The following is a 25,148-nucleotide window of genomic DNA, read 5'->3' as shown; positions in this document are numbered from 1 at the left end:
TATATATATATATATATGTGTGTGTGTGTGTGTGTGTGTACAGAGTGTTAAAAAAAAGTCACATATTTTGAGAGCAAGTAATATCGATCAAAACAAGAAAAAAAAGTAACTTGGGTCCAGTGACCCTTTTTTAACACCCTGTATATATTGTATATATAAATTGTTTATATAATACAAATTTCTCACTTCTCAAATTTTGTTGATCGTGATGCAATTGCGCCTACACTCTGTTCTGTATCTACTATATCCACGAGACTTGGCACCGAGAATTTTCGTCGACGTCGGACGCTGACGCGATTTGAACCGATTTCAGGAAATGACAGCTACGTTTTTGGAATTACTCACAACGCTTCGCACATTCCTCGATTGTACAGGCCGCCCAACTCAGCCTGGGATCCGGACAACAAGCTATGGCACCGCTTTAGCGCCGGCGACGCCGACAACGCGTCGTTATATCAGGCGTTGCGAAGTCTTCCGGAGTCACGCTCATTGAAGTTCAATCCGTTCGACAGCTGAGCTGATTAATTATTCCGAGCTCGCACAAAAATTCATTTATCTATTAACGTGAATGAAAAAAAGTCTATTGCAATCAATTTTTATCAGTAAAATAATGGATCTCTTGCGCATTGTGATAAAATGTTTAAAAAAATTTCGATTTAAAGACGTAATAAATCTATACATTAATCAACCGCGGATATTAATTCATGCTAAAGACTTGAGGCAATTTAATTGACAGAGGTCAATTACGATATCACAAATTGTTAAACATTTATCACAATAAACATTCTAATAGATTTGGAAATAAAATTGGAGTAATTTCTGATAAAATAAAATTCGACATTGACCCGCGCGAAACATTAATTTGCATTCCGCAACGGAAGCGGATAACCGATGATACGATATCGATTGGAAAATCTCGTATTTCAAACCACGGACGATAATGTATTACATATGCAAATTTAAGCTCGAACATTGTAACATAAACAATCGCTCGTTTATGTGACACTGGATTACTCGTCAATTGACGTTTATATTTCCTTCGCTCGTTAACATTATTCTTCATGATCTCGCTATATAATATTTAATCCTTGAATGCATCGAGCTTCTTTCATAAAAACTAAATTAAATTAAGACTGACGCGATATACAAAAACACAATAAGTATACATATCAGCAAATTTAAAACTTGTAATACTCTGGTTTTAAGCAAAAATGGAGTAGATGTTTAAAATATTTTTTCTAACGATATAGACATATGTATATCAATATCTATCATTTTCTTTATTGCAGGCGACGAATAAAATAGATAAAATATTTGAATAAAAATATATTTAAATATTAAAATTTTTAATATATTCTTACCATATAAATACACATCTTATTAAAGAAAACCTAATGCCCCTTCAGCAATTCTCTATCTCTTTCATGGAAGTACATAAAGCTAATTATTTCTGTCTTGTATCCCTCGCACAAATCATATGTAAGATCGTGTTGTATATTGTGTGCAAACTCATACTAATATTCGAGGTACAATCGGAAGACCTTGATTAAATCTTGCGTGCATATGCATTTAAAATCACAATAGTACTTTGACATTACAACTGGATTTTACAATCTCAACTGAACCAATTCCGCTCGTGCCTCTGCTATTGTATGGCAGATAAACGTTGATATCGAAATCTATCAAGTTATTCTTTCCTTAGAAAAGAAAATGAATATATCAGAGATAAAATCTGCTCGCAAAATAATAAACCGAAACGTTTTAAAAATCTTAATTTAAATTTGAAATTGTATCGTGACGTAAAATCGAACAGATTTAAGTATTATCGATTATAATTTGGCGATAAAGCGACGACTATTAATCATGAGAAAAATTAATTGTGCATATTAATTTGATCCTGCTCTCAAGATTTACCATCAATCAACATCGTGCAAATAGAAAAGAATTTTTCCGAGTATGTTTTTGCTGAAACATTTTTGAACCTTATGGAAGTTAGACAAATGAAATATAATACTGTCATGTAGCTTTGTGCATGTGTAACATTTTATATGAGTATTTTCAATTTCTCAACCAGAGTATGTAACCAGAACAGATTATTAATAATTCTAGCATTAAACCATTCTATCTCCCTTTAAAGAAAAATTTTATTGAAGCATCATGCATTCAAGGGTTAAGCGATATTTCATATATTGTCCTAGGCATTTCTGTCACTGCCAAACAGGATAATACATGACTTTATATATCTCAGCGGTTTTTTCATTTCCGCGATAAAATATATAATATATTCTATAAATCTCACCTTGAGTAAAATAAATTCTCACTTACATCATTTTAATACACATAATTCTATGATACAATTCGATATATGTAGCTAACGAACCTGCACCTGAATAACGCTTTGAAAAAATCTCTAACATTTATAATTATTCCGTATACGTCGTCTACACAATCGATGTAACAATATTCTAGCGTTTTCTACTGAACGTTAAATAACAGCATCTAATTTTATAGAGATAGAGTTGTGCGCATAAATTTTTAATTCATGCTCGTATAAGCGCGCAGATTAAAAAATAATCGGTCTTTGCTCTATCGCAGTTAAGCTGCACGTCTCCGATAAATGAGGCCAGACGCTTCGCGCGGCTCCATCACGCGGGGCAGCTCCATAAAATATCACGAGTCACGAGCCGTTTATCCAGAGAGTTAGGGTAGCAATAATGTGCACAAGAAATTTCAATGTACACCATCGACGTCCAGTCTAGAAAACATTCGTATAGCATACTCGTTAAGTAGTTTGGTGATGAGCGATGTAGCGCGGTTACACGGCATAAAATAGCTTCGAAGTCTATCTTGATCGGTAATGTATGTCCATTATACAAGCTGTGTGTGCGTGTGTGTCACGAGAATCTATATCTATAAAACTATATATATAAATACTTTTTAGATTTAAAAATCGGACATGTATATATAGGGAAAAATGACGTTGAAAATATGTGATAAGGCACGGCTTTGGCCATGCACGACTACGTTCGCGTTCGAGCACTTCCGTCGTTATTTGTGAAAGATTTGTCACGCGGAAAATATTAAAATTCGATTCTTTACACTTCAATGCGATGTCTATGTATTCCATTTTATCTCCATAACCGCGCTGATAATCTAATATCGAAAGTATATTTATCGGATTTTTGTGATTTATTATCGCGCAACGAGACATCAATAATTCTGCAAGAATCTTTCTCTTCTGTCGAAGAGAAATATAAAGAATTACTTTGAAATTTTTATCGAGTATTATCACTACGAGATATAAAAGACATTTTCACAAATATCGTTGGAATGTGCTGTTTTATAAATATTTCATATATTTTGTTATACTGTGTTTCTCTATGCTCTTCGCATTAGAATTCAAAAGAGCTAAGTGTATTATAACATTATCCGACATATACATTTTTCACGAATTCTATCACTTTTTACACTCTCCTTTTCCTATTCCTACACACAGATCACTGCAAAATAAATAGCATAACCCTCCCGGATTTTATCGTAATAAGGTCAATAAGCACAAATATAATAAAACAATCCTCTTCCTAATTATCTGCTCGAAATTAAGGACCTCTTTATAATATCCTTAACAATATCTTCGACCAACTCTGGGTTTGAGCGAGACAAATATTATACAACAATGCTGTTTACGTTAATCCTTTATCGCGTAGTTATCTTTCTATCGTAAAAAAATTGCACTTATAAAACAAGTATGTTAACAAGTATGTAAAGATAGATATTGTAGTATATATTTTCGCTATTCTACCTCTTTAAAAATATATAAATATATAGAATTTAACGTTTTTATCGGCAATAATATGAAAGATTTTATTGAAATAATATATTAAAATTGAGATAATTGTACTGCAGAACGATACAAAGAGAGACAAATCTTAAGAAGAAATATAAATTTTTATAAAACATTGGCTTGCCGTATATTTGGCAAGCTATGCTGTAAGGATTTAATCCAGAAATATTCGATAGGTGTGTGTACATACATACACTGCGCGTATAAAAAAAAAAAAAAAAAATAATAAGCCACATGTTCATGTGCGAGAAAAGTCAGGAATTAAGAAATTATCCAAAATCGAGCTCTACGCAATCGTGTTTCTCATTGTACATTTGTCAACACTAAACTAGTTAGGATACTTGAAACGACGGCCTTAAAATAAAAGTTTATTTTTTTCACGATGATAAATATCTGACAGAGCAGGTGAACGCGTGGCGAAGCGAAGCGATCTCTAAAAATGATTCGCCAAGAGCGAAGGACGTGAAACGGAAATAAGACAGGAAATGCGAGATAGAAAGAGAGAGAGAGAGAGGGGGAGAGGAAGGGAGAGAGAAAGAGAACAGATATTTCTCTATAAACGCGTTAATCCTTTATGAAAATATATATCTGAACCTTTGTAAATATTTTTAAACACTTGTATACGTGTCTATATACCTTGTAAGTGTCTATATAAGTGGCATTCTTTGTTCAACAGATATGAGTTACGAAAAATAATGAATAAAAAATAATTATAATTGACATTGTCTAAATATATTCTACATTCTTTGAAGTTCTTCTTTCTTAAAATGATTATTCTCTGTTAATATGTATCTTGCATTAATTGACTCATAAAAAAAGTACGTATATATATTTTTTTTCCAGAAGAAAAATTATCCTATTATTACATTATAAAAAATAAAAATTTTTGTCTGTTGCGTCATAGTTGCAGTACGAAAAAGATATGTAAATTGTAAAGTACATATAAATTGATTTAACAGAGATGAGAGATACAAAACAGCCATGAAATTCGTCTCGTTCGAAATCGTAAATAAATACTTTCGAAAGCATCTACTCTGCCTTGACAGTTCGTCAATTACTCCATTGCGAGACACTGATCCACCGATGCTGCGCGCTCCAGCGACGGATGAAGGTGCGACAGATCGTCTCCGCACAGAGCAGAAAATAAACGTGTTACGGGGGGCTCGCGGCGGGCCATTTTTGGGATCCCCACCCGCGACATGCGCGTCCTTCCGCCGCGCGCTTTTCGTGCGGCGGCTTTTCCATTCTCTACGCTCAGATACTCGTCTCGCGCTGCTCCGATCGTTCGAGTTAGGTAAGTGCATCATTCCCGATAACGCACTTTTGTTCTGCGGTGAAAATGCTTCGCTTTTATTTTTCTCTCTCTCTCTCTTTGTCTGTCTCTCTGCTTTTTATACGCTTTACGCTGAAAAACGTGTGGCAGCGCTATGCGGAATAAGCTCTCGTCAACTACTGGAGAACGACGGAAGAAGTATCGACGAAGATGACGTTCGTCGACGGGATAAATCGACGGAATATGTCCGAGAGTGCCAAACTAATCAGCGCTTGAACTTTAAGGAGTTTTAATACTGGAATTTGTGCTTTAAGCGGCTCGTCGATGCACTTTGCGGTGCCTGTAAGTAGTATTTTCAGGATGCAACCCTCTGCGCGCGTGGATAGATCAGACTGCGTTGATCATCGCAATGGAAATCAGTGGAATATAGACCGCGACTGCAAAAGAGCATTCGTACTTAAAATACAAGGGCCATTAAAATGTGTAAAAATGTAATTTACACAGAGTAAGTGCTCCAAAATTGCAGATGATTATTTTGGTAGCTCGAAATTAATCCATTTCTGCGATCGACGATCCATCCACGCATACTATTTTCAATATACTTGATGCTTATATATTTCAATAAATAACAAATCCATCAATTTGACTTATCTGATTTGATTCATATTCAAATTCACATCAGGCGATGGACGACGCTTAATTTCTTACAGGAAGCTTTACGTAGTCGATTCACGAAGATCCACAGTGTCTCGAAGACTTGGACTTTTGCAAGAGCTTTTATAATTGCTGCTAAATAATAACAGCTCTGCTAACGCTTCAAGATAATTTCCTTTCGGGCTTAACATAAAGCAATGTCGTAAGTAGCATCTGTAACTGTCAACGATGCATGCGTTAATACGTTACATTATACATTTTATTGAATACAATATATATATCGTATTTTTTTAAACATGATAATCTATAAATCGCTCATCAAAAGCGGAGAAAACGTGCGTGCAAATACGTTCTTTTCAAATTTTTTTCCATGTTGAAGGAAATAAATACGATGTGTCACTGACATCAAATGTGATAAATGTAACCATCGGCTCTGCAGGCTATTAATACCTCGTGGTTAAAAATATTACATTTTGAATAATATATTTTGATCAGTTTTACGATAGATAATTAATAAATTTTTGGTACAAATCGTTAAAAATAATTCGTGATCTCGCGATTTTTTTTTTCTTTCGTTCTTGCTTGCTACATTTTTTTTATTTTCCGCAATAGATATATAGCAGGAGATAGCTTTATACATTGAAAATCAATATAAAATATTATATTGTTATGCGCAGCTATCTTTTTAATGGTATTTCTGCTTTAACGTCTTCCATGCAGATTAAATATTGTTTCCACAATCTTCTCTACTTATATAATTCCGATTATTTTACATCACACGTATATAAAATTACGAGTAACGTTAGAAACGAATTTTTGTATAATAATATTTGTTTCATAAATCGTGCAATATTATTTTCCGCAATCATGTATGGCATTCTCATATTTTCATGATTAGTTTTCTCACAATGTCGCAAGAATGTACGCATTTTTCCTGGAGATGTAAAATGCATGCCCCCGCAAAATAAGTTTGATTCGCGACCCGCAAAATCCGCGCGAGGAGGCCACGATCACGGAGGGCTTCACCGAAATCTTGTGAAATGCTATTAATACTCGTCGGTTAGATCGAATGTCGGTCGGCGGTGGCGGCCAAGTAAAGCCCGTTCTTCTGGGTTACACTCGTTATGTTTTGGCCTCTTCTTGCGCCGTCACGGCGTCAGAGCTCCGTCGTCGTTCCGCACATATTTATAGAATCGGGCTGTAGATGCTATTTCCGTAGACGCCCTGATGCGTGCTCCTCTTCGTGCTTACGCGTTGCGATCAGCCGCCGGAATTATAGCTTTGCAAAATTCGATCATGCAAGACTCATGATGGCCTGCAAGCGCGCGTACGTTCAGAAATGCAGCCTCCGATTCAAACCCGAGATTCAAACTCAAAGGCACTCGCGAAAGCATGAATCATCGTTCACGATATGATATCGATATGGAATTTGACAGGAATGTTTCATTTTCAGGAAACTCGGTAATTTCGTTGAGACAGTCCTCAAAGCAAAGCCGCCACCATGGATGTCATCAAGAAGAAGATGCAAGCGATGAAGATTGAGAAAGACAATGCTATGGATAAGGCCGACACCTGCGAAGGGCAGGCGAAGGAAGCGAATATGCGGGCGGACAAAGTTCTCGAGGAGGTTGCGGATCTCACGAAAAAATTGACTCAGGTCGAAGGTGATCTGGAAGCCAACAAGCAAGCTCTCGAGCAAGCCAACAAGGATCTCGAGGATCGCGAGAAATCTCTTACTAACGTAAGCTTATACTTTCGAATTTTCTTTTGTACTGTTAGTCGCATTGTTTTGATATTTCACATTATGAACAATCAAAACCGCACTAAAGAGATCGATAATATTAAGTCCATACTCGACGAAAATTCTGATCTTCGTGCATTTAATTATTTTAGGCCGAGTCCGAAGTAGCCGCTCGTAATCGCAAAGTCCAGCTTATTGAGGAGGACCTCGAGCGCTCGGAGGAACGATCAAACACTGCGATTGCTAAGCTGGCTGAAGCGTCGCAGGCCGCCGACGAATCCAGCCGGTAATTATACGTTTAATCAAGCTGCACGCATACTTTGATGACACATTACGAGATATGCGATACAATTACAGTATGTGCAAAGTATTGGAAAACCGTGCGCAACAGGACGAGGAGAGAATGGACCAATTGACGAATCAACTCAAGGAGGCTCGCCTGCTCGCGGAAGACGCTGACGGAAAATCTGACGAGGTATCGCGCAAGCTGGCCCTCGTTGAAGACGAGCTCGAAGTCGCGGAAGATCGCGTGAAATCCGGTGAAGCGTAAGTCGCTATTAAAATCATCAGCAAATGCTAATATACTTAAAGTCAAAAGATAAAATTCAGGCAATTTCTATCTTCTGCTCTCGCAGGAAGGTCATGGAACTGGAAGAGGAATTGAAAGTCGTCGGTAACAGTTTGAAATCTTTGGAAGTATCCGAAGAAAAGGTATAGTGCGATCGTTAAAACGTAAACAGCAATGTATTTACGGCTATCTCACTGGAGAACAAGTGTTCTCAATTCTCTTTACAATGAAAATATGCTAAATTTGAAATTTATTTAAATTATTGATTTATGCTAATTTCTGTAAATATTTTCAGGCCAATCAACGAGTCGAAGAATTCAAGCGCCAATTGAAGACCTTGACGGTCAAACTAAAGGAGGCCGAAGCCCGTGCCGAGTTTGCCGAGAAGACCGTCAAGAAGCTCCAGAAGGAGGTCGACAGGCTCGAAGGTGAGTTCGTATTGCTAAATATATTTTTGTTTTCCTCTCTCACGGGCAGTGCGCAAAAACGGCGATGAAAATAAAATCATCTTATGTTTCTCTTTCTCAGATGAATTGGGTCTCAACAAGGACAGATACAAGTCGCTGGCCGATGAAATGGATTCGACGTTCGCCGAATTGGCAGGATATTAGAGTACTTTACTATCTCGCTATGCTTCGCGTGCCTAATAATTGTTTCAATCTTCTTGTTGAGAAATCGACATTCTATATTTGCGCGAACAATGTTACAGCTCGACGTTCGACGAAAAAGAAAGAAATAACTAAAGGATATGCCGTGAATATCATTTACTATTCACGTTCGCTATCCTTGTAATTAATGTTATTATTATGATGGAGCTCTATCGATGTGAGCAGAACGTAATCAATTTTATTCTGTTACATTATTGTGTACCAAAGATTAAGAGAAATTCAATAAACAGTAATATAAAATCGATAAACCGATACAAAAGCGCATTTCTGCGCTAAGTAATCAATATTTTTATGCATTATTTTCCTATCATTTCATACAGTGACATGCAAATTAAATATAATCAAAATAGCACGAAATCATCTTAAGATTTATGAAGCTTACAATATTTCACATAATAAAGATATAAAAAAAGATACAAAAAAGATATAAATAAAGATATAAAAAAAGTATTTCCAGATACAATTGTTTTCTCTCATGACGTTTATTATTTTTTAATTATTTAATAAATGTACATAGAACGTATATCGTGTTTTAATGGCATATAAATCCAATAGTTTCGCGCGTCTTGTACTATATTTTCCAAAGTCATCGACCACATTTTTTTATTCTGCATGCTATCGTCTACCTTGTTTATTATGTACATATAAATGAGAATCATGAGAACGTATAATTTTTGTGCACCTATGAATTTTATACAACATTGATCTAGAAATTCTTACAAAAACGCATAACAATGATTTTAATGACTATGCATATGCAATTAAATATTATGCCATAACGATTAGATCGAGTAAACTCGGACACAGTACTATTATTATTATTATTATTATTATTATTATTATTATTATTATTAATGTACATCGTGTAGCACTGTTCGAACATAATTGTAAAAACAATGATACATATATTCATTCAATAACTAATATGGTGCGGTTAAATGATACTCAGTTCATTTTACGATATATGCAGAGCGCGAAATCTGCATATAGTAATATAGGTATTATCTAGATGAGAAAGAGAGAGAAATAAAAAAATTTGGATTATAGACGATTGCATTTTTTAATGCGCTAACGATGCCACAAGAATACAAAGGTGATACGAATTTATAATTACGAAAAAAGGAAGAGATTATGTAACCACGCGAACAACACGCGTGCAACAACGCGAACTGAATATCATATCACCACGATAAGAATGTGCGCATAATATATGCGCGCATATATTTACGAATTTCATTATATGTATGTTATTTCCGACTAAATATATAATGTCCATATGGATGTTATAATATAACTTCCATAAACTTCTTCGATCAGTTGAACTCAATTCGATATATTGACATTTATAAAAAAATTTCGTTCGCGAAATTATGACAAAAAATTCGTCTATCGCATCTGAAAAAGGCGTCTAAAAATTACATCTAGTCTTATTATTTTATCTATCTTTTATGATGTACAAAATATCTTGTTATCATTTGATTACACCAAGAAAGCGCTTTGATGTATTGCCGTAAAGAATATACGCGATTAAAACATTCATCAAGATGTTTAAAAAACTGTTTACATACCTTTTTAACGCCAATTATGTAAGGATTCAAAGTGGTGTTAAAAAAGGAAAAGCAAATTCAGATCAAATACAACAGTCATTGATTAAACTATGATGTTTTGCAATATAATCTGTTATAGTAGTAAATATGTGCGCTTTCTAAGCTAATTTATATATTAGCAGGCAATATGGCAAAGCCGCATCCATTGCAATTTATGACTCGCATATACATATATATGTAATCATTTTCATCTGGACATCTCGTAATAATATCTCTCAAGTGATGGTAACATATTTTTCAAATAATTTGTACAATTTTTAGAATATTGATGACAATGCGTTTTTTTGCATAAAAGTTCTCAAAAAGATACAGAATACTGCTTTTTTGATACTCTTTATCGAAAGCTTATCAAAAGCCTTTTATGCATATTGATATTTATCATCGAGTAAAAAAAATGTATATATAATACAATAGTAATAGAAATATTCCAATCTGTATACAAATGTTCGTGTGAACGTGTTAAAAAAAAAAAAAGAGAAAATAAAATATATAAAAAAATGATTCAAAAATGCCGCATCACTTGAAATGATCACTCATTCATTTATCTGTGCTAATGACAATGTATGCCGAGAACGGTGTAACATTGAGTATTCATCAACTGATAGGCATGCGTATATACACACATTTGATTCTTCGATCGATAACGACATGCTTCTTGAAATATGAACCACATGATATTTCTTTCACGCGCTTCGTTTAACCATTCTTACGAATAACACACCGCAAAAATTACACACACATATATTGCCTTAATTTATGTATAATGTACACCCTTTGTTATTTAATTATTTTTTTTTAACATTATCAAAACATTAGACTATTTGATGTATCAATTGCACATAACATCATGACTGGTCTATACAAGTGACTAATATTATACAGGATTACATCGTTGTACTGCACGCATTTCCAATGCTGCAAAAATCAGATAACTTGCGCATTAAAGAAAAGCTAAAGTCATAGAAAAAAGCCAGTCTTATTACATAAGCCAATCTTATCTAGAATACAAAATTCACTTCAAGTCAAAGAAAAAACTGAAAGTCGAAGAAATAATGAAAGAGAAAATATATAGATTGATGTGTATATTAATGATATACATATGTTGCATGTATTTGCAATATGTATTAATTTAGGTACAGAATTTATAATCAAACAGATTACAGATCAGCTATTAATAGTACAAAGAGCGAGATTGATTTAGCAGCAATACGCTTTTTCAATATGATGTATCCCTTTTACACATATATAATAGTACAACTCTCTTTGAGTAGAGAAAATATTACGTTGAGATAAAAAGAATTTCTTAAGATGTAATATCTTATAAGATATCGCAGCATCACACGAGTTATCATGTAACTCTTTTTCATTTCCTTATACATTATATAATACATAATACGCTTTATATTACAATATAGGAAATATTATTATGAATCCTTACAATGTCACTCTGTGTTTAACATAAAAATTAGTCTGTAATACATATCCCTACAAAAGTATGAATAAATAAGATGTAGTCTCAATATAAATAAGTAAATCTATAGTAAGGCGTTTACTTATAGAAAGAAGGAAAACGCGTATGTCTATGTTACAAAGCAGACATGATTAATCACGCACATTTATATGCTTATAAATAATTTCTCTTATGCCACTCAGTGTAACAATGATACAAGTGCTATATAAAATCAACGTTGTTGTTGTCCACAATATAATATAATAAATGCATTTTAAAGACACTTTTAAAAGTACCCCAGAAAAACAATACAAATACTCCACTAAATAACAAAATCTTCATCTGCATCTTTTATACATGCTTGCCATATAAATAAGGAGTAGAATGTTATTTTATATAAAGATTTGGACGTCAATAACTATTAACATTAAAAGGGTGTTATTATTTTTGATATGTTTGAACGAAATTGAAAGATCAAGTTAATTGTTTTAATAGCTTTAATAATAAAAAATATGTATTTTTAGATATACATTATATATATACCAGTGAGTTATATTCAACAAACTATATTGCAGATTTTCATGGCAAAATTTCTGTGAATCAAGCATTTTTTCAATAACAATTTTCTTGAAGAATGTAAAAAAGAAATTATATATTTTATTACATTATATTTATTACAATGAAAATTTCTTTTGTTGCAGCATGTTAGCGCATTAGAAATGGTACATTTCTAATTCATATAAATTAATGCAATAATAATAGGGAAATACTTGAAAATTCTTCTGGGGTTTTATACATTACTATTTTTGTCACTAAAAATTTTGTTGTAGAATCATATGACTTAATGTGTGATCTTACAAGAATGTGTATATATATATATATATATATATATTAATGTGTCATACCTCATACTACAGGTGGTCACGATGCAGAGAAAAACTCTTGAAGACGCTGTACAGTTCTACGATCCAATGCACATAAATCAAAATCAAATGTTTTCTTAGTAATTTCATATTGACCAGTCTCTGCAATTACTTGCACAACTCTCTGCAACTCTTCATTATCCTGCAACGTCATTATTTTTTGTTGCAAATCCTTCAATTGCGATACATAATCTTCTGAAAACACTGGTGGTTCACTAATCTCTGCATCGGTGCTGTTTGTGGAATCTGGGGCCACTTGTTCAGCATCGATTTCCATGTCTTTATCATTTGTCACTTGATCGACCGAATTAACAACACGATCATCCTTCTCTTTTCTAACTGCTTTTGATTCCTTTTCTGAATGATGAATAGAGTCAACGTCCATCGCGACTGGAGATTGACTCGACGAAACTGGTTCCAAAGGCGGAGACGTCGAATGACCCCTGCTTTTCTCATGTTTAGCTGGAATCTCATCATCTTCTTTGCTCTTCTTTCTTTTTCGATTTTCTCTTTCCTCGCCTCTGCTTCCTTTGGATTTGTCCTTTCTGCTACGATCACTCTTTTCCTTTTTTATATCTACTGATATACCTGGAGATACTGGCTTTGCTGTTTCTGCAGGCGTAGGTATTATTGCATGTTCTGTATCCTTCTTGACACTAAGCATGGGTTTACTTTCAAGTAATGAATCGTCATCTACGGAAGGTGTCGAATCGCTGCTATCTCTTTCTGGAACCTCAGTTAAAAGGGACAGTGAGTTCCCTACCGAAGCAGAAGACGTATTATTTTGTTTCTCGCTCCCATCTTTGCTTCTTTCACGTTTCTCCTTCTTTTCCCTATCTTTGCTATCTCTTTTATCCTTTTTATCTCTCTTCTTATGCTTATGCTTTTGTCTATCTTTATCACTTTTGCCATCTTTTATTTTCTCAGATTTCTCGCTTTTCTCTGATTTTTCTTTTATCGCTTTATCATCTTTCACTTTATTATTTTCTTTCACAGGTTTTGGAGATTTTCTGCCATCTCTTGACGATTTGTATTCTTGAGGTTTTTCCTTGTCTGATTTTTCCGCCTTATCCGTTTTTTCAGTCTTTTTCTCGGTCATTTTCATGACATCTTTAACTTTTTCTGCTTCTTTATATTTATCCTTTCTTTCCTTGTCCCTATCATCTTTATGTTTTTTCTTATCTTTCTTTTTCTCCGATTTAGAATCTATATCGCTCCTAGAATTATTTTTTATCTTGTCTTTCTCTTTATTATCTTTATCTTTTTCCAATAAAATTTTCTTTACCTCTTTTTCTTTTGGCTTAGGAGACAAAGATCTCTTTGTAGATGATGGAAGAGGACTTAATGGTTTCTTTGTAACAACAGGTGATGTTGATTTCTTATTCCCAGGGCTCAAATGACTTTTATTCCCTGGACTAGGAGGTCTCTTAGATTTTTCTTTATTTTTGAGCCGATCTTTAGAACTGTCTCTACTTTTTTTGTCCTTTTTCTCATCTACTTTATCTTTTTTATCTTTATGAGGACTTTCCTTTGTTTTAATTGTTTTATCTAATTTGTCAGATTTTTCAACAATAGTTGAAGGTTTAGGAACTGAATTTTTATCAGATTGACTTGATTTCTTGCTGTCTGGTGAAATTTTTATAGGCGCTGTCTTTATAGGAGGCCCAAATAATTCTTGAAACGAGTTTGAAGTTTTAGACTCGGTAATGCGATATTTCTTGCTTTCGCTGCCATTTAATTTCGGTTTGCCAACCATTGTCGGTGTTTTCGTATCACTCTTTTCTAGTGAACTATCTCTACTGGATACAACAACCTGAAATTAAAAAATATAATAAAGAAAATAATCATGTGTCCATGAATCACTAATTAATCAATTAACATTTATGAATTATGTTATACATATACTTGCTACAATAATTTTTCATAACAGGTTTTGTATATATAATACTAGATTTAAGATATATATAACCAAACTTTAAAAAATTTCATTATATAAATATAACAATGTCTAAAGTTATATCAATATTATACTTACAGCTCCACCTTTCAATAGTTTTTTTTTAAATTCCTCAGAAGGATTATGAATTAGTTCTGTATGACGTATGGCATTATTAATAGGTGGACCACTTGGCTGCAGAATAAGATCATACTGTATGTGAATCTTCTTGGGCTCATCTTTATTTTTCAGATAAATTTCAATAGGTATTATAAAACCTGCATAGCCCGATTCTTTTACCACAAATGGTGGTTCTTTTAACACCCTTTTAGGGTTCCGAAATGTATTGTGTAAAATAAATACCATTTATTGATGATAAAAAAAGTGCTTATATATACCTTACATATCTATATGTTATATATGTATATTTAACAGTAAACTAAGAAACGATACCTTTCTCAATGTAATGATGTATATCCGCATTATCCACTCCTCGCACAAAGATTTCCCAATCATGTGTATATCCTTCAGGAGTGGTGCGCATACGTAACATTGATGTGTGTCCACATTCCAATGTAATGCGAATTGCCATCCTCTCTCTCAAAAAGATCTTAATTGCCGCTTCGCAAAGAAAGTACAGAGGGACAACCAATTTCACAAGGATATGCAAAGAATTACATTACATCTTCAATCGTCTTCAAAGAAATTGGCTTCCGTCTTCAAAGGAATTTGTCGCGTTGCGAAAATTCCGAATCGAGCGCGATAGTTCTCAGAATCCGCGCGTACAGCCGAGAAACATCGCAGCCCAATTCGGGCTACATGCAAGAACAATGACAGCGCCTGTTTTCTAATTTTCACGACACGCGAAATTGGAACGCATATCATTTGCTCGCGCTTCTTCTGTATGAAAATGTTGACCGTCCCAACGGAAAACGGGCGCTTTATCTCGCACGGGATTCACCGCGAATGCATCGCTCGTAAAATCACGTTGCGAATTTCTATTTTCTCACTCTAGTTCGGGGGCTCGATTATCAACAGGTAAACTGTATGTACACCAACGAGACTCGTCGGCATCGTCGAATGATCTTGGTTCTTCCGTATGATTCCGTGTGGCATAAAATGTGTACTCCGTGCACTCCCGTCCCCTCGCGACTACAATTCGTTCGTTACAGAAATTCAAACCGCCACCTACCGATGCATGATTGACTCACTTGCTAATGGGTCCAATAGAAGAGTTTGTTTTCTAGAAATGAAAATGTCGTTAGATAAAATCCGTGTTCCGAAATTCGCCATTGAGCTCTACTCCTTCCCTATATTATCGAATGGAGAGTGCACCCTATGTATAATCTATATCTATGGATAAAAGTCTTGAAACATAAATATCTAGATTCTAGATACGCAAACTTGATGTAATTTAAAGCGATATTTATGTATATAATTCTAATTTTTATCGAATCTTTATGTGGTGAAAAGTTAATTCATATCACTTGATGCTAAAAACTAAGCAACGTAATTATTTATTATAATTTAAAAAATATGAAACTGTTATAGTCAAAGAAAATGTTATATATATAATAAAACGTTTAATATATATATATATAGTTTTCAGCAGAGCACAGAATTAGTAAAAATGTTATCGACAATTGTGAAAGAACACCAGAACAAGCAAGCGATGAGAAAAGAAAAACAAGGTAAAACGAAGATTGTACGATTTTATGATAAAGACAATTATTACATCTATTAAAATGTATGAACAATTCAACAGAACAAAAACGAAAAGAAGCTGTTCAGGCTGCAAGCAATTTGACACAAGCTCTTGTTGACCACTTGAATGTTGGGTAAATAGAATTTTTATTTACGATTTAATCTATGTATATATGATAATATATATGAGAAGAAGATATTATTGTTACAGAGTGGCTCAAGCATACTTAAATCAAAAGAAATTAGATGCGGAAGCGAAGCAACTGCAACATAGCGCAACGAATTTTGCCAAACAAACACAATTGTGGTTGAATTTAGTAGAATCCTTTTCGAGTTCTTTAAAAGAGATTGGGGATGCGGAAAATTGGGCACGCAGTATAGAAGGTGATATGAGAACAATAGCCACTGCCTTGGAATATTCATACAAAGGTATTAAGTTTAATAAAATTTTATGAAACAATATTCTGTAATTAACACACTAAACATATATGAATAAGATTACTGCATATTATTTTCAGCTACGCAAGAGAATCAAAGTGTTGGTAATGTTTGAAGAGATTAAGATGAAATGTTTTTTTTATCATATAATAATTTTTTAATAATTTCATGATATATGAAAAAGTTAAAATATTCGAATTCTCGTAATTTAAGACATCAAAGAGAAACCAATGTTGTACATACATAATTATTCTTAGAGTTAAGTGTTTGAATTAATGTTATGTTTTAATTAAAAAATTTATTGAAGTGTTAGTAAAAAATTTAATTTAAAATACATTACACACTTTTTATTTTCTTAAATTTGTATATTCTTATATATAAATTAACCAATAAAAAGATAGACATAAAATTTTCTCAATTTAAATCCAGTGTTTACTTAGTATATATTTATATAAGATGTAACAATTTGCGAAATTATATATAAAATCTCAATCAGTTTATATAAAAGTTTTTACATAAAACATTTGAAGCTTAAAAATGTTTAATCATATCATTAGAATTATTGGTTACCTGCATGCCTGGTATAGTGTCTTCGATCCATGATGGAAACAAACGTTTTATTAGCAGAAATCTGATTTTGGTGTTGGACTTTTAATATTATATATATGTTGCATAAATAAAATCTAGCATATAATCTTACTAATTCTAAATCATATAAAAAGGGAGTTTTATATAATGTATAATTTTTAAACTATACACAATATTCTTGATATACATGATGTTCTAAAGGAAAAACACTTTTTTTTGAATATATTGTAGTTGTTTTTAAAAATTGTAATATTATATGTCATATTTTTGACAGTTCATGGATCTGAAATACAGAAAAATGTTTTTTCCTTATTATATGTAGATTTATTTATAATTATTATAGCGTTTTATATAGCAGTAAGTGTAAATTAAAGCAGAAATTAAATAACCATTTATAAAAAATTATATCAGTAGTGCTGCTAAAAGTTTTATTGGCTATAATAGGGAAACAAAGCAGTGGGTGATTACATTAAGCCAGAGATATTAATTAATGGAAGTAAGCAAATAATGTTAAAGTAGTAAGCAGAGCTCTATGTGTGACGACTACGTTTAAGCATAAAGCGTAACAATTGTAATATTTATTTAAATTTACCCAAATAATAGCTCTTTAAATATTGCTCTGCATGGAGTATCTCCTCACATGGATGTGTACTAACTTCCTTGTGCAATATATCTAGAACTGCTTTTACTGCCTCGATATCGTACATATTCGCGAGCAATCTCTCTCTGAAAGGCTTCAATTTTTCCACAAGCTGTTTATTTTTGGAAATAGATCCAATGTGACTGCGTAAAATTTCATTATACATCGGCCAATCGTTTTCACATGCAGGACAATCGCAATCGAGAAAGTAATCTTGTAGTATCTTCTGCTTTCTCTCGAATCGAGGCATGTGCGCGTACACACCACCATAGCTTGTAAATATTTGATCTCCGACATGTATTGGTGTCAAAACACGCGTGATCATTGTAAGTCCCTCGAAATGTCGAAAAGTATTTGGTGCGCAAGAATGATTATATAAACTGTGAGCCACGTACAAACCTGAACCTGATATAATTCCTGGTTCTTGTTGTATCTATAAAAAAGTACCTAATTGTATACACACACATCTTGGCAAATCCTTAATTAGTATATACATTAATTTAACAATATAGGCATGTTCTCACATAGAGAAAAAATGTATAAAATATGTGAGTCAAATAATGTGGCTTTGATAACTTGATATGCACATGATCAATCTATAATAAAATGTATATAAATGTATTAAAATATAATTATTAAAATATATACTCACTGAAAAACAATTAGAAGACATTATTACACAAGCACGAAACATTATACTGGCGCAGAACTTAAGTTCGGAAAATTCGCTGATGTCCTTCAAGTCATCGATATCATATTTCTTAGAGAAAAATTTCGTTTGTGTAGCTAGAAGAATTACTGCAAGGGCTGAAATACAAGCAAATGCACTAATTCCGATTAACGGTCTTGTGGTCATATTAGTTGCCAGACTCAATGCAGATCGTGCGCTAAAACTGTCTAGTATTGTAGTATCTGTAAATCCTGCTGTTCTACTATCTAAAATTAAAAAAAAAAATTAAAAAGTCATCATAGTGACTCAATTATATATTAATTTTTATATTATATATACCTGGATTAGATTCCGCGATTTTCATATCCTGCTGCAATTCTTTAATTTTACGTCCATTTTCTGTTACTACAATCAACAATCGAATAATCTTCGAAATCATTCTTATTTTATCTTTGTCCACATTAAGTAAGTTGCCTAATAGTTTTAGAATTGGACATTCTGTTTTATGGTATACCTCCCACGCCAGTTTTCTACATTTTGTAGAACAATATTGAGCTATTGGACACTCTGCACATGGTATTAAATTATAGCTTTTAGAAAGACAATAGTGGCAATGCGTATAATATCTGTAACAAGAAATGAAGATATGAAAATACAGGTACATTTATTTAGTATATTAATATATATATATACATATGATATTCTAAGCAAAAAAAAAAGATATTCTATGTAAATTTATTTCTCACCGTTCTTCGTAGATAACATGTGCATAAGGATCTTCGATGCTGACTATGTCACCAGGTTGAAATTCTCGTGTTGCTACATAATGTCTACCATATCTTTCGGAGAAAGATATTACCACACCATCACTGATGGTAGGAACTTCTTGGCTTGGACCATACATTAACTTGGAGAAATCATCGTTCTGCAAATATCTCGGTTTCTGCGGAAAGATCTTTGTTGTATAATAGAGATAATTTTCATTAGCCATCGCATTTTGTTTTTTTGAAACATTAATACACTGATCTTTCTTTATCGTTGTTCCGTTTTCGATGTATTCAGCATTTTCTGTTGGTTTTGTAGTATCAGATTTTTTCATACATTCATCATATAGATATGCTTTATCCATATCTTTCTGATTATCAATATCCTGTGAATCTATTTGCAACAACTTTTTTATTTCAATTATTGCTTTATCTCCTCTTTCCTTCAAGTTCTTCTGCTTCTCCTTTGGATATCCGTGACGTAAAGCTGCATCAATATCTATTAGACATTCTTTATATAATTGTTTCCTATATAAAGCAGCAGATCGATTTGCATGTGCGTAAGCCATGAGTTCATCACTGTTAGCATATGCTAAGCTTAAAGTGTAACATTCTATAGCTTCCAGATCATCGCCCATTACAAAATGTTGATTACCTGATTTTTTTTTATAGTTGAAAACAATAATTACAGTACACATACACACATTATTATATTATATACTTAGAAAATATATAAGTACCTTGTTCTCTATATTTAATAGAATCTTCTTCATTTTTCATTACAGCATGCAGAGGAGGCATTTGTGATCTGACCATATTTTGAAGGATGTGTCCTACAAGAGCCTCACATTCCTTTTGTAATCCATATCCAACATGCGATTTATTATTTTGCTTGAGGATTAATATAAGTTCCTTTGCTATCTCCATTTTCTCTGTATATAAGTAATCCTTAAAAGATACTATTATACTTGGAAAATTAGATTAGAATATTAGATATAATATTTTCTTCTTATAATACTTTCTTCTTTTTATATTTATAATATGTTAAAACTATTTTATATATATGTGTATATATAAATTAAAAAAAAATATATATATATATATATTTATAAAAATTTTTAAAAAATATATATATATATATATAATTGTATATGTGTATATGAATATTATAGTAATTATATTTTATAAACCACAACACGTTCAGAGTTATCCTTAGACAGCAACTAAATGAGCCATTAGATAGAATATGTACTGAGAGCATTGAAGAGCTGGTAGGTGAAACTAAATTTACCTCAAGCCAGACGACAAAAAAAGACTATGCTATGCAGGAATTACTCGAGTATTCATTGTACATGAACAACTGATCAAAAATAAAATATAAATAAAAAGTTTTTATATAATATAAAGTTATAAATGTAGTGTTGTTGCATTTTATTGCTCTATTTCTTTATTATGCATTTGATTTGATTCTAATAGAATTTAACGGAAAACGTTATATGACTATGTGTGAATGATTAAATTAAAAATATTTGTTGGTGCTCTTAAAACTTTTAAGGCCGTTTTTGTTCTGTATAAATTTATAACATATACTTCTATATTAACCATGATGCAAGTATTAATATATATAAGAAAGTAAAATATGCAATAATATTAATAAAAAAACAAAAAGTATTAAAATAAGTAAAAAGAAAATTTTTTTTTCTTAAGTTATTTTTAATTATTTTATTATTTAATATAGAATATTTTTAATGTTATGTGGTCATATAATCAGCATATCATTACACAATTAAAGTTGTTATGATTACTGCAATATTGTACATGATTAATAATCTTTCAGATAATGTATGTTTAATTATTATAAAAAATTTGGAAACTTCTATTTGCCAAATATAAAATAAGTACAAAATTGCATCGAATGTATTTTCGATCAGTTTTGTATTGCTAATAAGAGCAATTTGGCGAATATCCAAACTTGAGTTCCATCCTATGTAATATTTAGTCTATATTAATCTTCAGCTTCTGTTTCACTGATAATTTTAGTTAATTAGCTTTGGTTATATCGCTTAGTTTTATTACGAATCAGATTTGGATTCTTATCAAATCTATCTTTATTAGATAACACAAGAGAGAGAGACAAAAATTAGTGTTAAAATATATTAATTAAGAAAGAATTAATTTTGAATATTAAATTAAATAAAAGGTTTATCATATGTTGCATTATGTGTATACTTATAGATTTATGTAAAAATATGTTTGCTATAAACTTTTTTATCATAATAGTATTATATATTTTTTATCATAATAGTATATATATATATATTTTATAAAGTTTATGTATATTAATTGCAACATGTGTTTACATATGTATAATATGCATATGTGTGCAAACACAAATACTAGTATAACATAACATTAGTATATCTGCTATATATTTGTGGAAAATATTCACCAATAAATTCTATTGAGATATTGGACTTTTTAGGAGAAATTGTATTACACACAGATATATACATAGAAAATGTAGAAAAAATTCAACTTAAACTTTATTTATTTTTCAATAAAAATTTTAATAAAAATTGCAATGTGTGGCAAATGATAATAATATAATTTCTTTAATACTATATTAAATGTATAATAATAATAATAAAAAATCCATCACTGAAAAGATTAGTCGGATTCTTCTGATTCCAGATTTATACGACTACCAAACTTTGCATATAATTGTGTTTTTAAATCGCTCATGATAGTCTTCAAATCTGTACATTTGCTTTCCAAATTTGTAATTTCTGTTTTTTTCTTATCTTTAGCATCTTCCAAACAACTCTAAGAATAAAAAGATTATTATTAATGCTGGTTAATTGCAACATAAGAATAAAAAAAAAGAGATTAGCAATACTATCAAACCAAAAAAAGCATTATTTTGTATAATTTTTATAAGTTTTAACTAAAATATCTAATACTTTTCTGACATAGTGTAAAAAGTCATTAAAGTCATGATTTGCGCTATTATATATATATATATATACATATATAATTACCAGTGTCTTTTCAAGACATTGATGAACAAATACTTCTCCAATGTAATATGGTATTTTTACATCATCGTCCATAAGAGCCAATTCATCGGAAGCATCTTCCAAATTCTTCAATTCATTCTAAACATTGTAAATAATTAATTATTGCTCTATACACACATATATATGCTTCTATGTATAGAATTTATAAAATTTTGCATGACCAAATAAGGCATGACCAACAGATCAAAGAATTCAATGAGCTTTAAATCTTTTCATAATCAAATTACCTGCTTGACTTTAAGCTCTTCTTTATAATCTTCCAACTTTGCATTTTGCCTTGCAAATTTATTAATTTTTTGTTGCTCTTCGAAAGTAATATGAACATCGGAATCCTACAACCCCACAAAATAAATTAGATCATAAATATATGAAAAATACGATACTATCTTTATATTTGATTTTTCTCTTTTTGATTTCATATTGTTATTTTACCGGCTGAAATCCACTTTGACTGTTTTTTCCACCAGCCATATTTAAATATTTTTCTACAATTTGTATAATTGTTGCATCAAGGATCAGCTGGATGTTACGGCTGCACTAGCGCTCTCAATTATTATCAATTATTGCATCAAAACAGTCGGTAATGTCAATACTCTTCAATTATCCCCTTTGCATCTCTCTTCGGGCTTCGTAAAATTTCGATACAACTGTGAAATTTTAATTTTATCCACCGAATTAATGTGTCCTAATTGAAAAGGACGCAGCCATTGTTCTTGACTTATCGTTTATTATCTCTGATTGATCTTCTGTGCCTCGAAATTTAAGCTAATATAATATCGATTACAGACAACGGCAACAAATTGATAATTCTGGTAACTATCTCTTATTATTTAATTGAAAACTTTTTTTTTATCTATTTACCCTATCATTCTCGAGAAGCCTACAATATAATTGCGAATATATATATTTCTGATAAAAAATATATATTCGCAATTGACAAAATGAGAGAAGGCAAGCGGTTGTACTAAAATACTATTGTGCGCATGCGAGGGACTTCTCTTCACCCAGCGTCATTGGATGCTGCGGTTCAGTTGACGTTACAAGTGCTTCAAAGAGCGATTTTGACCGCTGTATTTGGATTAACGTGAATCTACGCTACATGGAGACATAGAAGTTTGGGAGGATTCGGAAACGTCAAGTGGATCGCGTCCATTCATATACCGTACATTGACAGTGTTCTTTAGCTCATATGATGGCTTCCAAAGGACAGCTTTAAAACGTGAGTTCTGTATTCGTACAATTTTCTATGTATATAACGCGTCGTCGGTACGTAAAATAGTTAATCGCACTCATGGAGCATTATCTATTACTTGGGATTGTTTGCAGTCTTTTGTGATTGTTCTCCGAAAGCGTGTGTTGTTAAAATCGTCGTTCCTTCTCTTAGACCGATATACTCTACCGTTCTCTCTAGTAAGTATACCACAAAAATATATATAATACGAAAGCCTGTTACAATAATCATATCGCGCAACATATATACGCGGAAGCTGCAAGCGCGGTTGTGAATCCAACGCGACACATGTGGAAACATATATATATATAACGTCGTGCATTTATATTTTTGCGTGTGTATCTGGACATGAGTATCGTCCTGCGTCGATGGGATTTTTTTTTTTCATTTGGTACAATTCACTCGATCGCGCTAGGACACATATATTTTTAATTTAGATGTCGCGATAATCATTTTGCATTTATTTTTATGCCGCGATTACTTCAAGTGATATTACACGTTGAACGCGAACATTTCACGACACCTTTCGAACTTTCGTTAAACTTTATCTTCTTTTCATAGAAAAGACTTGGAGACTAATACTTTTCGTTGACGTAAATATCTGAGAGATTTAGTAATTTAAATATTTATACACATGCACAGTAAAATATTTTGTATACGTCTAAAAAGTCATTGTTTGCATTTTTGCATTGTTTACGACGCGCTATGCAAATTGCATCTTTTTTTATGTATAACATTTACAAAATTCCAAAGGTGTTATTTGTTTTTAGAAAAATTACTAGTTAAATGGCAAATTTGCTCACGTATACGTAAATAATTTTGTCATTCCTTACCGCGGGCTCATATGTTTATATTATAATCTCATTCTGGCGCATTGCAAATCAGCATAATTTATGATAAAAGTGTAATTTAATATTCACTTGTGTATGTGTATCGAATTACGAATATATATATATTCGTATTACGATAATATATTCTCGGTTCAACTCTCTGTCAAAATTATAAAGATCGAATGACGTGGAAAACACATGCTCGGAACATTTATCGCGATATTATTGCTTTTGGCTCATCTCGATACTTCACAAATACACGTCGCGTATAAATTGCATATGACGAAATTTGCTTAGAGGTTAAAGCGCGAGCTTTAACCGCGCGAGACAATGAGAACGATCCTTTTCGCATTTAATCGTGTAATCAGCTGACATATATGAATGACATATATTATGCATATTGTCTAGAAAAGTATCGATCATCAGAATTTAGAAAAATTGTCAAATCTTTACAATTTAATAACTCGAACTTTCTCGATGATTTGCTTGCCATAACTCCTATGCACAAAGTTTACTCAATTGTCCAAGATATATATATATAT

General features: G+C 32.1%; 7 protein-coding genes across 12 annotated transcripts in view; 4 read left to right on the top strand and 3 right to left on the bottom strand.

Moving 5' to 3' along the window:
• Nucleotides 1-4,535, top strand: part of LOC115232801 (potassium voltage-gated channel subfamily H member 8) — a 27,467-nt gene extending 22,932 nt beyond the window's left edge. Inside the window, exon 15 of the mRNA XM_029802907.1 lies at nucleotides 314-4,535. Coding sequence (XP_029658767.1) covers nucleotides 314-516 — 203 coding nt within the window. The 3' untranslated portion in view covers nucleotides 517-4,535. The remainder of the gene's footprint in view (nucleotides 1-313) is intronic.
• Nucleotides 4,536-5,024: 489 nt separating this feature from the next.
• Nucleotides 5,025-8,996, top strand: LOC115232728 (tropomyosin-1). Its single transcript, XM_029802778.1, has 7 exons — nucleotides 5,025-5,138; nucleotides 7,225-7,512; nucleotides 7,665-7,798; nucleotides 7,870-8,058; nucleotides 8,148-8,223; nucleotides 8,376-8,508; nucleotides 8,609-8,996. Exons 2-7 carry the CDS (start codon nucleotides 7,273-7,275, stop codon nucleotides 8,689-8,691), a joined length of 855 nt encoding a protein of 284 aa, XP_029658638.1. The 5' UTR covers nucleotides 5,025-5,138; nucleotides 7,225-7,272; the 3' UTR covers nucleotides 8,692-8,996.
• Nucleotides 8,997-9,211: 215 nt separating this feature from the next.
• On the bottom strand, nucleotides 9,212-15,806 carry LOC115232725 (protein AF-9-like). Its single transcript, XM_029802774.1, has 3 exons — nucleotides 15,118-15,806; nucleotides 14,764-15,029; nucleotides 9,212-14,541 (listed from the first exon to the last, which is right to left on the bottom strand). The coding sequence occupies exons 1-3, from the start codon at nucleotides 15,254-15,256 to the stop codon at nucleotides 12,727-12,729; spliced, it is 2,220 nt and encodes a 739-aa protein (XP_029658634.1). The 5' UTR covers nucleotides 15,257-15,806; the 3' UTR covers nucleotides 9,212-12,726.
• Nucleotides 15,807-15,955: 149 nt separating this feature from the next.
• Nucleotides 15,956-17,703, top strand: LOC115232729 (biogenesis of lysosome-related organelles complex 1 subunit 1). Of its 2 annotated transcripts, none has more exons than XM_029802779.1 (5): nucleotides 15,956-16,173; nucleotides 16,267-16,355; nucleotides 16,430-16,502; nucleotides 16,580-16,797; nucleotides 16,887-17,703. In XM_029802779.1, exons 2-5 carry the CDS (start codon nucleotides 16,295-16,297, stop codon nucleotides 16,919-16,921), a joined length of 387 nt encoding a protein of 128 aa, XP_029658639.1. In that variant the 5' UTR covers nucleotides 15,956-16,173; nucleotides 16,267-16,294; the 3' UTR covers nucleotides 16,922-17,703. The 2 variants fall into 2 exon arrangements, with proteins under 2 accessions (XP_029658639.1, XP_029658641.1); XM_029802781.1 differs by having other exon boundaries at nucleotides 16,038-16,173; nucleotides 16,277-16,355.
• Nucleotides 16,936-20,435, bottom strand: LOC115232726 (SET and MYND domain-containing protein 4-like). 3 transcript variants are annotated; one of them, XM_029802776.1, is made up of 6 exons: nucleotides 20,209-20,435; nucleotides 19,451-20,123; nucleotides 19,044-19,330; nucleotides 18,687-18,970; nucleotides 17,987-18,467; nucleotides 17,242-17,677 (listed from the first exon to the last, which is right to left on the bottom strand). In XM_029802776.1, exons 1-6 carry the CDS (start codon nucleotides 20,393-20,395, stop codon nucleotides 17,670-17,672), a joined length of 1,920 nt encoding a protein of 639 aa, XP_029658636.1. In that variant the 5' UTR covers nucleotides 20,396-20,435; the 3' UTR covers nucleotides 17,242-17,669. The 3 variants fall into 3 exon arrangements, with proteins under 3 accessions (XP_029658635.1, XP_029658637.1, XP_029658636.1); XM_029802775.1 differs by having other exon boundaries at nucleotides 16,936-18,467; nucleotides 20,209-20,434; XM_029802777.1 differs by having other exon boundaries at nucleotides 16,936-18,467; nucleotides 19,451-19,967; nucleotides 20,209-20,434.
• A 1,503-nt stretch (nucleotides 20,436-21,938) lies between these two features.
• LOC115232778 (prefoldin subunit 4) lies at nucleotides 21,939-23,531 on the bottom strand. 2 transcript variants are annotated; one of them, XM_029802872.1, is made up of 5 exons: nucleotides 23,407-23,531; nucleotides 22,978-23,291; nucleotides 22,773-22,877; nucleotides 22,507-22,623; nucleotides 21,939-22,291 (listed from the first exon to the last, which is right to left on the bottom strand). In XM_029802872.1, the coding sequence occupies exons 2-5, from the start codon at nucleotides 23,014-23,016 to the stop codon at nucleotides 22,136-22,138; spliced, it is 417 nt and encodes a 138-aa protein (XP_029658732.1). In that variant the 5' UTR covers nucleotides 23,017-23,291; nucleotides 23,407-23,531; the 3' UTR covers nucleotides 21,939-22,135. The 2 variants fall into 2 exon arrangements, with proteins under 2 accessions (XP_029658732.1, XP_029658733.1); XM_029802873.1 differs by having other exon boundaries at nucleotides 22,978-23,192.
• An 81-nt stretch (nucleotides 23,532-23,612) lies between these two features.
• Nucleotides 23,613-25,148, top strand: part of LOC115232776 (lethal(3)malignant brain tumor-like protein 3) — a 13,408-nt gene continuing 11,872 nt past the window's right edge. The window contains exons 1-2 of one of the 2 annotated variants that reach the window (XM_029802863.1): nucleotides 23,619-23,764; nucleotides 23,872-23,955. The gene's annotated coding sequence lies outside the window, so the exon portion shown is untranslated. Of the gene's footprint in view, nucleotides 23,765-23,871; nucleotides 23,956-25,148 lie in introns of both variants that reach the window. The other variant, XM_029802864.1, reaches the window with a different exon arrangement.

This window comes from Formica exsecta, unplaced genomic scaffold, assembly GCF_003651465.1.
Source record: "Formica exsecta isolate Colony F162 unplaced genomic scaffold, ASM365146v1 scaffold15, whole genome shotgun sequence".
Classification (NCBI taxonomy): domain Eukaryota; kingdom Metazoa; phylum Arthropoda; class Insecta; order Hymenoptera; family Formicidae; genus Formica; species Formica exsecta.
Note: the sequence above shows the minus strand (reverse complement) of the source record. Positions and strands in the feature narration are given on the sequence as shown.